The 18,227-nt window shown below is 38.7% G+C and overlaps 2 protein-coding genes and 1 long non-coding RNA gene across 5 annotated transcripts in view; 1 reads left to right on the plus strand and 2 right to left on the minus strand.

Annotated features, from left to right (window-relative positions):
• Positions 1-18,227, minus strand: part of LARS2 (leucyl-tRNA synthetase 2, mitochondrial) — a 144,952-nt gene that overhangs the window by 105,301 nt on the left and 21,424 nt on the right. For all 3 annotated transcript variants that reach the window (XM_081282815.1, XM_081282817.1, XM_081282816.1), the window contains 2 exons: positions 12,456-12,547; positions 10,227-10,287 (listed from right to left, as the gene is read on the minus strand). In XM_081282815.1, coding sequence (XP_081138941.1) covers positions 10,227-10,287; positions 12,456-12,547 — 153 coding nt within the window. The remainder of the gene's footprint in view (positions 1-10,226; positions 10,288-12,455; positions 12,548-18,227) is intronic.
• The window catches only part of LOC308643113, a 622,623-nt gene that overhangs the window by 79,121 nt on the left and 525,275 nt on the right, over positions 1-18,227 (plus strand). The window lies entirely within an intron of this gene.
• LOC308645700 (cyclin-G1-like) lies at positions 6,446-9,681 on the minus strand. The gene is given in 2 exon segments (XM_081288055.1): positions 6,446-9,318; positions 9,320-9,681. Coding segments are annotated over 2 exon segments (882 nt in total). The 5' UTR covers positions 9,469-9,681; the 3' UTR covers positions 6,446-8,585.

The raw sequence follows: 18,227 nt of genomic DNA on the forward strand, positions 1-18,227 counted from the left end.
CTATTCCAATCAAGAATCATCACCAGAACCACCTCAGGCACCAGGACACTGGGGAGGTGGCAGAGATCAAAGTCAGAGCCACATCGGCTTCAAAAGGCCTCATCAAATGACTTAGAGGCTAACTCTGTAACATGAAATGGAACTCATAAAACCATCCCTGTGGGTCAGTTCATTATCACCCAGTTATAATTGAACCTTAAAATATAGAAAGCTGCTACAGTTTGGATCTTAAATGTCCCCCAAAGCCCATATATTAAAGACCAGGTGTTCATCTCCAGTTTGACACTATTTGGAGGTGGGTGAACCTTTAGAAGATAGGGTCTAGTGGGAGGTTTTAGGTTATGGAAGAGGGTGTCCTCAAAGAGGATTGTGGGTCCCTAGTTGCTTTTTCTTTTCTCTTTTGTTCCTGGCCATGAGATAAACGGCTTTGCCATGCCACATGCTTCCTACCATGACATGCTGACTTGCCACAGGCCCAGTGCTATTGGGCCCATCAAATCATGAACTAGAACCTCTAAAACTGTGAACCAAAATAAACCTTTTCTCTCTGTAAGTTGATTGTCTCAGGTATTTCAGTAATGTAAAGCTGACTAACACAAATGCAATTCACACCTTCTCAGGAAGGCTGCTGACTATTCCCAAAAGGGATTGAGTGTTCCACAAAGAAACATCCTACTCTCCACCCCACCTTTCTCTCTTAATGCACAGTTTGGAATTTCATTTCTTCTTTACTCTTCTCTCAGTAGATGTTCAACTATTCACATTCAGCTTCCAATTTGTTACTTTTCTTCTCCTCAGTATGATACAAGCTAACATCTGAGAAAGTGATACACAGTATCATGCTAAGAGAGGATGTCTGATTATCATTCTGGCTCACCAGAAATGCATTTATTCCAGGAATGCATACATGTTTTTCAATCCAGAGAATTAAGCTTTTTATGTAAGGAAGACGAGGACGCATTTCAAGAGCAGGACCACTCTACGGGACTCCTCGCCCAAGGAGAGGCAGGAAGAAGGCTGTCACGAGTTGGGTTTAAGGATGGCTTTCTGTCTGGAGGAGGAAGATAACATTTCTGAGCCACTGTGTTTTAAAAATTCTTTTAATTGTTCGCTAGCCATCTGCTGAATGATCTTTTTATTTTTATTTTTTAATGAGACTTTAGGAATATTGTTTGTGAAGGGGACAGATTTGCCTCAACAATTCAATAAACAGTTTCCTCTCTCTCCTCACTTTGATGCTTTGTATGCACCAAGCAGATGGCAAAGGTTTAATCAAAAAATGCTTATGGACTTTTGGGCAAGAGGGCATCATGAACACACACATCTAAACTTGCTTCCATTACTCTCATTAAAATGACTAACAGAATATAAAGATGGAGGTGAGGGTGTTCAACAGGGCTATGCCAATGCTGGGAACAACAGAAGGTTCCATCAACATGCCAGAAATGCCAAGGAATTATAGCAAATAGGTCCAGAAGAAAAATGCCACAAGCCAAAAGCATATCCCCTTCTTAGGAACTGGCTGATTCTTGAGAAGCAGGGCTCTCAAAGGGGAAGGCAGAGGAGGCCATAGGGCTCTGGGCAGAGGCAAAGTCTATAAATTGGACCCCTCTGGCACGGTGGTTCAGCAACACTTTGAGCACTCATGTTCAGAGTACATCAATGACACCAACTCATACATGAGCAAAGGTCAGACCTAAGAGAAAGATGCACCAGAGCAGTAGGTTCTCCAAACCCAGACCTAAGGGAATGATCCAGAGAGCACACAGCGCTTCCCCTCCCCTCCCCTGGGGCTGAAGGGATCTCTGAATTGGTATACTAGTCCACCTTACTTGGGAATGGGGGAAGGGAGCAGTCCATGAAGTGTCTACAAGATTCTGGAACAAATGAGGAGAACATAGCATTCCAAACTGTAAAACAAGACTTATTATAAGAAGCCAAAACACATTTTCAAGAGCATCTCCTTGTGTTGAAGAATACTTTTGAAGATAAAGCGTCTTAACAGATGACTAAGAGGAGAAGGAGAAGAAGAAGGAGTAGTAGGAGGAGAAGGAGGAGGAGGAGGAAGAGGAAAAGAAGGAGAAGGAGAGAAGGTGAAGAGGTGGAGATGAAGAGGGGAGAAAGAGGAGGAGGAGAGGGGGAAGCAGCAGCAGGAGCTGATCTAGAAAAAGCACCACTTCTTTTCCTGAGAAAGAAAATGGGAATTGAACAAGATAAGGAAAAATTCTAATAAATCTAAAAATATAACAGCAAAATTAATATTTCTACTAAAAGCTATGCTAAACAACATTGATTCTACATAAACAGAACCAGTGAAACCAAACATGAGTAGTTCTTCTAGAAGGCGGAGAAAAAAAAGATGACCAAAATCCTAGTGTATGAACTGCCAAATTGAGCACAAGGTGACCAAAATCATGACAGACTTGGGAAATCAAACTCATGAAGGTCAGTGAGTGCACAGGTATGGTCAGCACTCTGCAGAGGATTCCATGCAAGCCCCACAGGAAAGATCCCACCCTCAACTATGGATCACAAGTCATAGACCAAGCCCTAGGCAAATTAAAGCCAAAGGACTGACTCTGAGATACATTCTGATGAGAATGTCAAATGGCCAAGGCAGAGAAAGAAAGAACCCAACAAGCATCAAAATGGAGTAGAAAGAGTACTATACACACAGACACAATTCTGGATGGCCTTAGACTTCTCCATCAAAAGACAATGGGTCAGGTAGTGGTGGCTACGTAAATCTCTACATGTGATTAAATTGCATAAAACAACTACTATTACTATCATAAATATGAACACATAAGTGACCGCAAGTAAAAACTGAAGAAATCTGAATAAGATTTGTGCTCTCGTTACTAGTATTATGCTGGTATCAATTTCCTGATTTCAATATTATATTTTGCCAAATGATTTCTGTTATGATCCTGACAACTTCCTGTGAGCCTGTAAGTATTAAAAAAAAAGAAGAAAATTGACTGAGATCCACCACAAAAATGTGAAAGAAAAAATATAAAAAGATAAAACCAAAACATTGCTATTCATATTCAGCAGAGAGTCATTCTTGGTTATGAAAACAGTGAGTGATGTTAGAGGATCCAAAGGAAGACTTAAAACAAGATGCAAAAAACAGTTTTTAAAGGACAGTTGTAAAAGGTCTACTGATAAGCACTGAATTTAAGATCATTAAATTTAATTAATTGTTATGGATATGATTATAAAACTGGAAGCAAATATCAAATATAATGTTTGAAGAAATAGACATGATCTGAAAAATTGTAACACAACAGTACATTAGGCCTAGGATCTCAGAATATAAAAACAAACAAAAAAAAAACCCTTAGAATAGATTAAGAAAGTGGAAGTGTTACTACTTTCTTTTTTTTTTAATATTTATTTTTTAGTTCTCGGCGGACACAACATCTTTGTTGGTATGTGGTGCTGAGGATCGAACCCGGGCCACACGCACGCCAGGCGAGCACGCTACCGCTTGAGCCACATCCCCAGCCCACTACTTTCTTTATGTTACAAGGGGACCAAGAAAAATATACTGCTTTATTTTTTATGTTGATACCAAGGATGTGTTGTTTAAGAACAAAACAAAAACCCTTAAAATTATCTCTTAGCAGAGTACAAAATAGAATTAATATTTTTTAAATCTCTAGAGAAAAAAAATCCAAATTTCAAATACTATGACAAAAGAAGAACACTTAAAACTATGTTTTTTAAAGTCTAGTTGGAAAATAAGTATGTTATGAAAATAATTTTCACTTTACTATTAGACACAAGGATTCCAGATAAGTCAAGAGATTTCCCCATGTATTTTGCTTGTATTTTAGATTTTTAGATTAATTACATCTACCAATTGATATACCAAAAGAAATCAATAAATAAAGCCCAAATTGTTTATTTTATTTTTTAAAATGGGTAAACATATCAGGGAAACAGAAACACAAAAAAATAGAAATGGCACTGTTAATATACAATGAAGAAACTTCTGTTGTCAGGTATTAAAATGAGTTATAAAGCAATTATAGTCAAAAAGTAGTTTCATAAAGACATAATAAGTAGATCAAATAAATAGAAATAGAACTTAGTGTTTAATGATAGTATAAAAGACTCTATTCTACAATAAAGGTAGCCTTTTAGTCAATGAGGAGAAAAAGGATTATTGGAAAATACAAAAATGACTCATAAAACCCTAACTCAGAAACAATTGATAATATAGAAAAAGTAGTATTTGTAACAAAATAAAAATCATTAAGAAAAGGAAATATAAGCCAGGTGCAGTGAGCACACCTGTAATCCCAGTGGCTTAGGAGGCTGAGACAGGAGGATCACAAGTTCTAGGCCAGCCTCAGCAATTTAACAAGGCCCTAAGCAACTTAGCAAGACTCCATCTCAAAATAAAAAATAAAAAAGGGCTGGGGATGCAGCTCAGTGGTAAAACAGCCCTGGGTTAGATCCCCAATACCAAAAAAAAAAAAAAGGAAAGAAGGAAGAAAAGGACAAATACCCTCTACCTATATGGGCAAAAGATTTGATTAGATCATTCACATACACCCTAAATTCAAACATTCATTAACACATGAAAAAAGTTTCCTGTCAAGGGCTGAGGGTATAGCTCAGTTGGTAGAGTGCTTCCCTTGCATGTACAAGGCCCTGGGTTCAATCCCCAGCACCACCAAAACAAACAAACAAACAACAACAACAACAAAAAAAACACCCCTCCTATCACAAATAATAAAAGAAATACAAATGAAACAATGAAACACTGCACAGTATCTTGGGAATGTAAGCCTATACAACCTTTATGGAGGATAATTTGGCACTAAGTACCACCAGTCTTAAGCCTATTCTTGTTTTTTTTTTTTTTTGTTTTGTTTTTTTTTAGATTTTAGATTTCTGCTCCAAGTGTGGAGAATGTGCAGAGCAGCCATAGTGTGGTCAGTGGATTACCCCAGCCTGCCAACTCGGTGACCAGCCATAAAATGACATCAGTAAAAGTATCTGCTTTTAGAGCCTTGAGATAATCATAACCTACATGGTATCTGGCACAGCAACTGTCGGGGACAGCAGTAGAGAGCAGTGATGTTTGGCCATAGCACTAGAAGTTCAAAATCCTTTATGTGAAACCCCTGCTGCCCAATGTGCTTTAGAATTAAGACCTTTTTTGGATATTAAAACAAAAATAACAGTACAATTACCTAACTAGGTCTGTGGTAATAGCTGATAACTTTACTATTCCCACTTTAAAGTCTTTGAATATTAATTTTAAGTGAAATATCAATTCAGGTCAGGTGTTGCAGTCCAATAAGTTACAAAAATACTTTCATTTTTTCAGAGCTTTCTGGACTTCAGATTTGCAAAAGAGGGTCTGAGAACCTGTATTTATAGCAGAAATATTAGAATCTATCTAAATGCATATGAATAAGGGATAGATTTTAAAAGTTATATTCATAAAAAGGAAAAATCCATAGCTCAAAAATAGCTTTTTCAAAGAATATTTAACAAAATGTGAAATATTCATGAATACTAGGTAAAATATAAGCAAGGTTTTAAAATATGCGTTATGTAAGAAAGGGCATAGCTCAGTTATGGACTACTTGAACAGTGTATACGAGGCCCTGGGTTCAACCCTCAGTAACACACACACACACACATACACACACACACACACACACACACACACCAAATTAAATTTTATAAAAGTAAATCATATAAATGTTTATAATTGCAGAATAAAAGAACACAAGGAACCAAAGCAGGATATTAACGTAGCTATACTATGTTCTTTATACTTTTCTGTATAATATTCTATGATAATCAGGAAAAAATTTTCAAGTCCTTTATGTTTGACTCTCCTGTATAGGACTAGGTCAGTTATCGTTCTAGGGGGCTAGAGAATCTACCTTTTCCCTTAAGGAATATTAACATGTAACATGTTCTGGACATGATTCAGCTCTCTCTGCATGAGATTGTATTTCATTCTCTATCAATGATTTTCCACTAACACCTTAGGACAGCCTGGCCCAGACACCAGGCCTTTTTAACACCTCCGTCAAATGAAACACTGATGGTCTTGCAACTCGGTGATAGAAAGGGCATCCGAGGTGCAATTAGAAATTGATTTGAACCCTCCTTAATCTAAAGGAGTGATGAAAAAAAATTCAAGGCCTTTTCACTGTACTCATTAAATTTTAATCATTTAAGAAATTGTTGGGGGAGGAAGAGATCTCACCTAGGTTTATTTCAGGGCTCTCTTGAGTAAAGGGCTATAAACTTAATGAGACAAGCAATGAAACCCCAATATTCTGTGGAGTATGGGAGATGCTGAGAGGTATCATGGCATGGAAGGGGCCCTTAGTGGAGGGGACAAGCAGCAGTCCACCATATCTAACAGGTACTCCTTCATGTCTAACAAGTAGTCTCTGACCAGAGCTTTTTTTTTTTTTGCATTTCAATAATTTTATTGAAAGGTATATTCCTTAGTACCAAACATAATGGTAGTTTGTTAGGTTACATCTGCCAACTCAAAATTAACACTGATGTTTTCAAAATATTGAAATATCAATCTTTTGGGAAAACTGAAAAGTTATCCTTGACATACCTTATAAAAGTTAAGGATAAAATAAACTGTGGTTCTTTGGTTTATTTTTCAGTGCTTATATATCCATAACATTGTCAAAATTGGTTACAGCCTTTCTGGATAGACTCAGGCTACACACTACACTGAATCATTGCTTACAACACTTTAACATGGTATGTCTCCTTATATTCACACGCTGATCTGGAGAATAGTGAACACTACCTCAGAGATCTCATAATTAGAAGTTGCCTACGTAAGACACAATAGGGGCATTTGTGAAAGTATATTCTCTTAACCCATTATATCCCATCCTATATACAGGACACCTAAAAATGAAGGAGTTTTATAGGGCTCCTATAAAATTCTATAGGTTTTTATAGGTGCCCTGTATATAGAATGATGGGACATAATGGGTTAAACAAAATTTTACATTAGAAGCAATGGCAGTTGTCTGTAGTGAAAACTTTGGGGAGTGCTTTATCTGGCCTAAATTTAACTTTAACAGGGTAAAGCAAGTTTTCGAAGTGTTAATTTATTTTGAGTTACTAATATAATAGAAACATTTTCTTAATGAGGCAGTAAATTCTATGTAAAAGTTTTTATATCATGAATACAAACATCACCTGTTTCTAGAAGAAATATTAAAGATAATGATTATGCCAAATTTACTAGGCCTATAATTTTTGCTTTATATAAAATGCCCTCAAATTTAAATGTAATTATCATATAGCATTGAACCCTCATCTCTGAATTATCTATTACTTGAATTATAGGTGCCAAGAAATCATTTACATTGCCTAGACTATTAACCCTTATCTTGCCTTAAAGTGCTTTTGTGAAATGTTCATTTTTGATGTAAATCTGATAATTTAAGTAGGTTACCATTTCAGTACCACCTAAATACAACATATTGATCTGTACAGAAAAATCAATGTAGGAAATGAAGATTCACAGTTTACCTTCCCATGTTTATAATCACTGTTTCACATTTATGCCTTTAGCTTCATTTGAATGCTTCACAGGTGAATTTAATCTAAACATTATTTTACTACATCATACTATTAGACAGTTTTTTTAAGTCCGAGAACATTCTGCTAGGCTTTATAGCTTAAATTCATTATAACGTTATGGAATCCACATCTCAGGGTTCTGGAGAAAAGGCCTCAAGAGAAGAGGTTTTTTATTGCTACAGAAATAGACCTTAAGTAAACAACAACCAAAACAAACAAACAAAAAAATCCCAACTTAGCAGAAGTCTGCCTAATTATTACTACAAGTTAACTGTTCATTATTCTCAGATTCATAATCATATGAAGATGTTAAGTATTAACATTTTGTTTTAAGAGACAAAAGATAAATCATTACTGTGAGTTAAGAAATTTAGATGACAAGAATATATAACATATGCAGTGGCCAAGTTTACATTTTTTATCATCTAATTACTTCCTAGTAGTTCAACTGCTATAACAATGATACACTGGCAATTTCCCAGTGCAGAGATCATCTCCTTATATTACTCTTTCTTTAAGTATGATTTTTAAAAACTATGGGCCAAATTGGTTTTTTGTTTGTTGTTTGTTTTGTTTTAATGGATATTTTTGGTCCTCTTATCCTACTTAGGCTTGTATAACTTTAAATGAGCTAAAGCTTGGGTTATGCATACTGCAAGATGATTGGGGGGGGGGTCCTATTTCAGTGCTACTTTACAAATTTGGACTATCTATCATTGAGGATGTTTTCTAAGCTGATAATTTAAATGGTCATTAAGTGAAACAAACAGAGGTTGGATAATTCCTTTCTCTAAGGGTGTTGCACCTTATGTGTAGTAAATGCCTTCAAATATTAGCTGACTAGATCAATGTCATTTTTCCCTCTGCTATTCCAACTCCATTTTGCTTATTTTGAAAATAATATTGCAATTTTTCAATTGTAGAAGAAAATTATGTCATTGGAAAAATTTCTCTATATGAAGAATAACAACCATATTTGCCAATTAAGGAACCGTTTCAGGAATTGTTGGAAGGTGAGTTATTTTATAGTAACTATGCTTCAGTTGCCGTGCAGTACGTCCAGAAACAATCCATTTCAACTTCTGAACATTTGGTTTGGAACACTTGTTTGATGAATATTCAGTTAAACACTTGGATACAAGCTCCTGCCAGAAGGTCAAATCTCTGCCATGTATCTTGGAATGTTTCTGAAGACATTCTACTCCTTCTGTTAACTCTACACAGTTCTGTGCTTGAATCTCCAAAGCTATGATGGACAAAGCCAACACAGAAGGCTTTGCTTTAGAAAATATGATCCTGCAATGACATGCCTTAAGTTGAGCTTCCAGTCTTTCAAAATTTAGGCTATTTCTCCTTTCAAATGGCAAGTTCTCCTGAATGAGTGAGTAATAGAGTTGCAGAAATTGAAAGGCAGTAGTAGCTTTAACTTTCCAACACACCTTCTCCAATACAATCTTTTCCATTCTCATCAGGTCTGAAACCGTGAATCTATATTGACTTATGCGGATCAAGTCAGTTGCCAATGGGACATTCCTTTCTTCTTCTACTGATTTTACAGCCAAATAAAAGCAGCTCAGTCCAACACACCCAAGGTGCTTGGGCTGTACCTTCATTTTAGACAGAAATCTGTCCAGCAAATTCACAGCTAGAGAAAATGTCTCCCTGTCGAAGCCAAAGAACTGAGTTAGACTAAGAAGATCTTTTACTTCAAAGTCTTGCAGTCATTCTGAGGCCATTATCGTGGTGTGCAGACTCAATTAGCCTCAAGCCACAGACCTTTGGCTGACATCTAGACTCCTGTTCCAACAGGGTATTCAGCTGGTGTAGCAGTTTCTGAGAGCCAGTTGTTGTCAGTACCTCTATCATCTTGACAGAGACGGCGGCTCCTCAGCAGTAACCACCCTCCCCGGGCCTAACTCCCACTTCGCCCCAGGATATCAAATCTGAGAGATCGCGAAGGGGAGGGGATTCCAGAGACAGACTGGAAAGGCCCGGGGAGGGGGAGCTGCGGGTGATGGTTTCAGCAACGCAGCCAAGATGCCTCTGCACTCCTCAGGGTCAGCTCCGAGCCAAAGGTGACCAGAGCTTTGAAAGACTCACTTCACAATCTTCCATGAATTCCTCCTGGGTCTGGAATTTTCCACTGTTTGCGGGGGCATAACAGTTTAAAACTGTTATACACCAAAAAGGTAATATGTGACTGATCATTATAGGCTGTTATGAGCCTCAATTATGAACTTGGTACAAAAATGTAACTAAATGGTCAATCAACAACACTAATCACCTAAAGGACCAGTAGGTTGGTATTTAATCACTTTTATGTAGATTCTAACAGACTTTTTAAACCATTGCAGAGAGCAAAAGAAATCCTTGTTCAAAGCTTTTGCCACACACACAAAATAAACATAGTTAAATAAGAAGTTAATTCTCTTAGCTTAATCCCACAGAAAATTACTTGTTTGCAGACAAATTATCCACTCAGGATACTTTGGTATTTGTGGAGAGCTAGTCCTTCCCTCCAGCTCCCCACCTCCCTCCCTTCTCTTCTCCCAATCCAAACAAGAGTCCCCTCAATCAGGCCCTTCCTGAGAATATTGACCTCCCAAGAGGAAGGGCTGACTTACCCTGTCCCAGCTGAAACACAGGCCCAGTTGGTCCAGCTGTTTCCTCATGTGTTTAATATTACTGTGAAACAAAGGAAAGCAAGTTTGATTTTGAGAGGGGTTAAAACCATAAAGAAACTATTCTTTGAGAACATGGAGGGGCTCTAAGTGTTATTTTGCTCTGGCAAAAAAGAAATAAAATAACCACTAAGAATCAGTGAAAATACCAATGTATTAGAAAATACTTTTTTTTTTCTTTTTTGAGAGTTACTATCTTCTTGGATTAGAAGAGACTCATTATTTAGAGACACACACAATCAATAGAAATAACAGTGGTCTTGGCCCTGGGAGATGCTCCTTCCTGGGCCAATCAGATAGACAACAACTCCTGGCCTATCCACATGCCTGAATTTAGCACAAATTTAAATCAAACAATTACAAGTCTTAAAGTGATTAGAGCTGGGTATAGTGGTGGATGTCTATAATCCCAGCAACTCAGAAGGCCAACACAGGAGGACTGCAAGTTTGAGGCCAGCATGGGCAATTTAGTGAAGAGCTTGTCTCAAAATTAAAAAAAAAAAAAAAATGTGTGTGAATGTGGCAGGTAGCTGGGGATATGGCTTGCGATAGAATGTTTGTCTAGCATGTACGAGGCCCTGGGTTCAATCCCAAGAACTATAAGAAAATTAAAAATCTAAATGTACAAATTGCGGGAATTCAAAGAAAACCATAAGAGTACTTTGTCAATCAAAAAACGAAAACTAGAACTGTTCAATATCTATGAAGTAGGGAGGAAACTGAGTTAATTAATTTATAATATGAAATAAGGAAATGCATCATTTTTTAAAAGGACTAACACATTTCAATGCTGCCTCTTTCAATTCAAGCAGACTTGAAAATATGAAAAACCATGAAAAGTCTTCTATGTCATCTCTGATTAGCTAATAATAGCTTATTTCTGAGCCAAACACTTTGTAGAAAAGTGCTAATCTTTATCTAGTCACATGAGGTAGGAATTATGACTATCCTAGTTTTATAGCTAGGTAAACAAAGGCACAGAAAAGTTAAGAAGTGTGCTCAGAATAAACAGCTAGCAAGAAGGAAAGGCAGGATTCGCATCTAGGTGCTAACTACTATACTAAAGGGGCACCAAACTTTCTGTAACAGGCTAGAGGAATGCTTTTAGATTTGTAAGTCACATAGTCTCTGACACAACTACTCAACTCCACCATTGTATCATGCAAGCAGCGAGGGGCAATATATAAATAAATGCACATAACTGTGTTCCAATAAAACTTTATTTATATAAAGAAGTAGGGATGGATTTGGCCCATAGGTCATAGTTTCCCAACCCCTACTATAGCTTACATCAAATTTGAGGTATATTTGATCATTTTATTTAAAATATCATCTCCTTTTTTTTATTACTCCTATTAATCTAGAATTCACCATAAGTGGAAGAATAGAAACTAGGGGTTAAGAAAAAGAAAAGTAGATATAACAGTAGAAGTCCAATAGTTCTAGAAAGTAGTTTTTCTAGAACAAGGGAAAGCAGAGGGAGGTGAAAGACATTGGGGACAAACCCAGGAAGTGCCCTTTTACATCTCTGAGGAGTGAGGAGAAAAAGGTCTCAAGTCTTTGTAAAAGGGGCTGATGCTGTAGGCCCAGAAGATTCGGCTGTGTTCTGGTGTGAGGAGCTCAAGACTTTACCAGGAAAAAGAGGGATGGACACTGTTGGCCCACTATACATGGAAGATGGCAGGTGGGGGGCGGGGGGGGGGGGGGTGGCGCTTGGGAGAAAGTCACACCCAGCATCAAGTGCCATGTATTTCCATATTGACTAAGTTCCCTTTGCTTGTCAATGATGAAGACAAAATGAATGTTTAGAGAAATTACAATGTAGTGTTTGAATACAGGTCAAACTATGATCAACAAGACAAGAAGCATTAGAGAAATTTAACAAATGTAACTGTCCTTTTTTCTCCCAAATGCAAACGCTCAAAGGAAGAGTAACTTGGTAAATAACAAACATCAAAAGAGCATGTTCATGAAAATACCCCTCCTTCTCTGATATTTCTTAGATGAGAACACAGTGTGTTTGAAGACAAACACCAATACAGACAATCCTGTTTATTTCTTGGCAGGCTGAAGTGTTTTGTTTGCTTGCTTTATTTTTCATGCATAGCCTAAAAAAAAAAAATGTTTCAGGTTTTTGTATACAAGTGTTTGAATATGCCTGTCAACACATACCTTTGGGTCCAACTTTCTGGGTGCAAATTCCTCTCTATTGCAGCATTTTCAGCAGGCAATCCAAATGCATCCCATCCCATGGGGTTGATGACCTAGCACCGAGAAGACAAACATCAGCCACGGCAAATCACTAAGAGCTATGTGGGTATTCTCTTCTGGGCAACAAACAGCATCCCCTCCTGCTAACATTCTTGATTCCTTCTGGGTGATTTCTAACTATGTGTCTGAGAGCCAGCAGGCTGCCTGTGATGTTCGCATGGAAGAGAATTAAGGTTATCCGCCAAAGCGCCAATGGCAGTCATCTCTTGAGTCGTTAGTTGTTCTCATAAGTACTTTTTACTTTTTCCTGTTTGTATTGTCTGTAATGAACCCAAACTGTTTTTCTGAAATTGCAAAAAGCTTTCTTCAATTTCAAAAATATGTGCACATAAAATTTATAGGCTTTCAAAATACTCATTCATGTCAGAATTTTCCAGTTAAGGGGCTGTGTTGTCCAATATGGTAGCCATATATGTGGCTATACATTCAAGCTTAATCAAAATAAAATTTTAAAGTTGGTTCTTCAGGCTCATTAGCCACTTTCCACATATGCAATAGCCACAATGGCTGATGGCTACATAATCAGATGGTGGAGATATACAATATGCCATCGCCACAGAAAGTCCTATTGGACAGAGCTGCACTGAATGTGCACCATGACTGATAACCAGAGATCCAGCTCTACCTTCACCTAAGCAGGTCCATCTAGAGAGGCCTAGGCCACTGTCTTTCTCCTGAACTCACCTGAGTCCAGCACCCATTCCCATCTTTTGAGTGTCACTCAACACCTTACCTGAGCTCACTCCAGGTCCGAGAGTTCTGTTGTTCCTCTCTCTTCCTCTCCCTCTTTTTCCCCTACCTGAACCACACTCTTTTGAAAGGCCCCCTCCCCATTTCTTCCTGAAATCCATCCCTTTCTTCCTATAGTAAGGAAGGGAATACACAACTACCAGGGATGTGGGAACACATAGCAGCAGACAGTAGGTCTCCACATAGTAACCACTGAGACTGTATCTAAGTAGATCTTTTGAGCAAGCCCTATGCAGAATTTATACTAATTTGTAAAATGTCCTATATATTTTAAATTAATTGCAAACTACCAGCTATGCCTTGGGCATAAGGAATGGTCTACATGTAGTTTCCTCATCTTTCCTCAGTCTGTCTTCCATAAATGGGGATAAATTGGTAACTTCATCAGATCATCGTGAGGATTAAATGAGTTAATATAGGAGAAGCACGGAGAATAGTGCCTGCTAGGTAGTAAGTAAAGTGCTGTGTGTAGTGTTGACCATTATTACTTTTATTCCTAAAGATTACTGCCTTTAAACCACTTCCTATAAGATATTTCCATTCTCTTAAGAGCAAAATCTCAAGATCTTGGAGCTTAAAGATGCTTTTGAGACACCTCCTCTATTTTACCCCCTTATTTGAAGTGTAAGCAACTGTGGCCCAGCAAGACTGAGGAGCAACCACTTTGAGCCAGGATAGGCCACTAAGAAACTCCTTTCTCCAAATGGATGATCAGCTAGAGTGTAGTTGGCAGCTTCAATAGCAAATTCTCTAAACCTAACTTAACATGCTGCATATAGAAACAATGACGTGAAACACTGTTTACAGACACCAAGGATGGCCTCAGACAGCCAGGTCTCTGCCCCATCAGTCCCCACTAGTCTCTGAAAGTGATCCAGCCACAATGCCACAGACAAAGCTTCTCTCCACGCCAGTTTCCAGGATTTCTAGAAAGCAGCCCCTTCCAGTGGGCCATCTGACTGGCTGTCCACTGCCGCCAGCAGGGGTGTGTGTAACCATGCAGAGAACCTGAGCTCATGCTCCCACTTCCTGGGATAATGAATATTCAGAGGCACTTGCTGGCACCACCTCATCACCTACCCCTACATCAGGATGGGACATTTTCAACTAAAGACATACAACATAAGAAATAAGACCCACTTAAAATTCTACTTCACATATATTCATGTGAGATACACCCATGTACTTCCCTAAGGATGGGTTGCTTACGGGAAGCCTCAGCAGAAGGTTAGTGCCAGGCATCAGAAATTTTTACCCAAACAGAGCAGACCACACAGGCTCAAAGGGAGAGGTCCTTGGCCCTCCTTTCAGAGAAAGGGAGAGAACAGTTCTTCTTTCCCACATAGTTAATGGTTCACACCAGGTGCTTTGATGGAAAGCAGCCCAGCTGTTCTTGTCGCAGCTGGTTGGAGCAGAGCAGTCCATCAGCAGAAGGCAGCCATCTGTGAATTGGTCAGGGAGGAGCCTGTCTGATGGCCCTGGGCAAGGACACTGCCCTGAAGTAGATGTCACCATATTGGACGTGGTGGGAGACTGGTCTCACCCAGACCTGCTCTCTGGAAGGGACACAGGCTCAATAAACAAACATGCTGTGGATCTCTCATGCTTGTTCTTGCTCCAGGGCAGCCTGGTTTGCCAGGTTCTGTGCTGTATTTCCCAGTTTGGGCCATCAGGGAAGCCCTGGACTTCCCTGAGATGACTCCTAAGCTACTATCTTCAGTTCCTGCATCTGTATTTCCTGCTTTCTTTAAAAAAATTTTTAATTTGTTATTTTGGGTTACACATGACAGTAGAATGAATTTTGACATATTATATGCAGTATAACTTCTCATTTTTGTGGTTATACACGATGTGGAGTTTCATTGGTTGTATATTCATATATGAACACAGGAAAGTTATGTCTGATTCATTCTACTGTCTTTCCCATTCCCCTCCCCACCTTTCCCCAATTCCTCCCTGTCCACCCCAGTGAACCTCCACTCCTCCTTCCACCCCTATTGTGAGTCACCATCCGCATATCAGACAGAACATTCAGCTTTTGGTTTTGGGGGACTGGCTTATTCACTTAGCGTGAACAACACAACACAATGACAAATTAAGGCCAAGCTGACCCTCACCCACTACTCTGCCCATTCCCAGCTCCTTAATATAACCAATAACCCCAGCCTTTGTATTCTTCAAAGCCTCCACCCTCAAACACAGATACAAACATGAAGACATGTATAGGAACTTGCTTATGTCTATGGAAATAGAACCTATTTATAATATATCACTTTATGACCTGCATTTTTTCATTTAACATTATATTGTGGATTTCTTTATAAAATCTGAAAATATGTATATATGTCTTTTTATTTAAAGTTCTACCAATCCCTGAACAGATCCATGCAGTTTTAGCAACCTAATTGGACACACCCCACTTCAGCTGAGAACCTGAGGTCTATTTTTCTCTTGTGAAATGTGACAGACCCGGGGTTTCATCCTTCCAAACAGCATCTCTTCATCTGGAAACTGTTTTTCCAATCTCACAGGGTTCTGGCCTGGACCGCCAATCATAAAGACCCTTCCTCTGGCTACAGGGGAAGCATATGCCTGAATCCTTCCTATTCCAGGCTGGTCTGAAGCCAGGCTGAGTGCTGGGACAGGAGGAGACTCTCTTTTCTCCTTAGTCCACGTGGCTCCCCAAGAGCTCCAGGTGACTCTGCCTCACCTCATGGAGATGTCTGAGAAAATAAAACAGAAGGAGCTAGGAGAGTTGGATTGCAGCTGGATTCAAGGAACTGGTCCCAATCCTGGTGGGCCTGTTCCTGCAGCATTTCCTTGGATCCTGTGAGTTACATCAGGATCTGTAAAACCAAACAATCAAAACTTCCCTTTCTGCTTAAGAGGATCTGAATTGGGTTACAGTCCCTGGCAGCCAAGAATCCTAAGACAAGTACCCTTTGGGACACAGCTTTCCCTTGAATACTGTTTGATCCATAGATGACAAACACTCTCCTGTGATTGCAATTAAGTTTTGCACTTCTTTCTCTTTTTCTTTTAAAGTTTCAGAAGAAAAAAAAAATCCAATGCTGGGGGACATGTTCTGGATTACTTGAAAGTTCTATAATACTTCCACGGACAACACCTGAGTTCTGCTTCCAGCTGCGCTGAGAGTCTCTTAGGACTGCTTCACTGGCAGAATAATGTAACTGTTGTATAACTGTTCCACAGAAAGGGGAAAACTTAATTACCACTTGGTGTCTTTGTCAGAACTGCCAAAATGGCACGGATTCAATGTTTCTGCCTATTAACATTCTGTTAGGCGCCATCCATATTTTTAAATAAAGTCAATACAGAGACTGTCACAAAAAAACCCGTCTGGATTTACGTAATATACTTATTCACTTCTATTTCTGTTTTCAGATGGAATGAACATGAAAAGATATTCTTAGTTCACATGTTTTCCAAGCTGTCTATGAATATAAAGTTAGAAAAATCTTCAGAGTTTCTTAATATTTCAGATTCTTATAGAAATTTTAAAAAAATTCACACTAGGCAGAAGAAGACAGAGTGAGAAAGACCTTCTGCATCATGAAGTCAAGTGGCAAGTTCTGTCCACCACAGGTCAGCTCACTGAAATAAAGATCCAGTGATCTGGGAAGGGTCCCCTTGATTTTATATCCTGGGCTTCCCAGAGCCCCATAAGCAGGTGCAGAGCTCACTCTTATGCTATAAAATGATTCACTCCTGTTGGGGTGGGGGATAAAGCGAGGACCTGCAGCAGGATTACAACATACTCAAACCTGCTTCTGTCTCTCAGACAGCAGATTCTATTTTCTGGTAAAATTGTTATGGCTCTTTTACGTGAGAGACAATGTGACAGATGCTTCCTTTGCCAGCCTCATTCATGTCTTGGTCTCTTAAATGTTATTCAGACTAATTACCCCATTCTAGGCATCAGATGCTGCTTCTGGGCTGGGGAAGTAGTTCAGTGGTAGAGCATGTTCTTAGCATGCAGAGGCCATGACCTGATCCCCAGCCCTGCAGGAAAAAAAAAACCAAAAAACTGTACTTTCTTCAGTTTCTTGTCCTTCGTTTCTCTATACCAAGACTGTCCAAATCATTCACTAGAACTTTAAACCCTCAGGCTGAGGATATAGCTCAGTTGGTAGAGTGCTTGCTTGCATGCACAAGTGCACAAGGCCCTGGGTTCGATTCCCAGCCGCAAAAAAAAAGAAAAAGAAAAATCAGAACTTTAAACCCTCCTTTTGGTTTTAAAATTCATAATCCTTTCTATCACCCTAACTTGTTTTAATTCTTCCATAGTTAAAAAAGTAACTGCAGGGGGCTGGGGCTGGGGCTCAGTGGTAGAGCACTTGTCTAGCATGTGTGAAGCACTGGGTTCGATTCTCAGTCACCGCATATAAATAATAAATAAAAGGTCCATCAACTAAAAAAAATATATTTTTTTTTAAAGAATTAACTGTACCTCTAACTTACATGTTCTAACTAGGCAATTTACCCTACCCCACTCCCACACACACACAAAAAAAACCCTGGCATCTGGATTTATATACTAGGGCTCGCTTGAGTGGTCTCAGTTTCCTAGGAGTTAACCTATTCTTGGTATAAGTACTTTCTGCAGCTGCAGAATATTTTTCCAGATATTCATTTCTTTTTTACATCTATCGAAGACATACTTTGAGACATACATCATATCAATTTGGAACAACGGGAACATGACATTGCAGAGAGCGGAAGATGACTAGAATGATAATTTTAAAATAATAAATGCAAAAATATTCAGAGACTGAATTAAGAAGTCCCAATAGCTGAACAAAAAACCCATACAATAAACTTCCAAAGTCTGAAAAAACATCAATTCCACCAAGTTCTTATAACAAATACTTAAAGTATGTTAAACTGAGTGAGAAGCCAAGA

The sequence above is a fragment of the Spermophilus citellus genome, assembly GCF_964194105.1.
Source record: "Spermophilus citellus genome assembly, chromosome: 3".
Classification (NCBI taxonomy): Eukaryota; Metazoa; Chordata; class Mammalia; order Rodentia; family Sciuridae; genus Spermophilus; species Spermophilus citellus.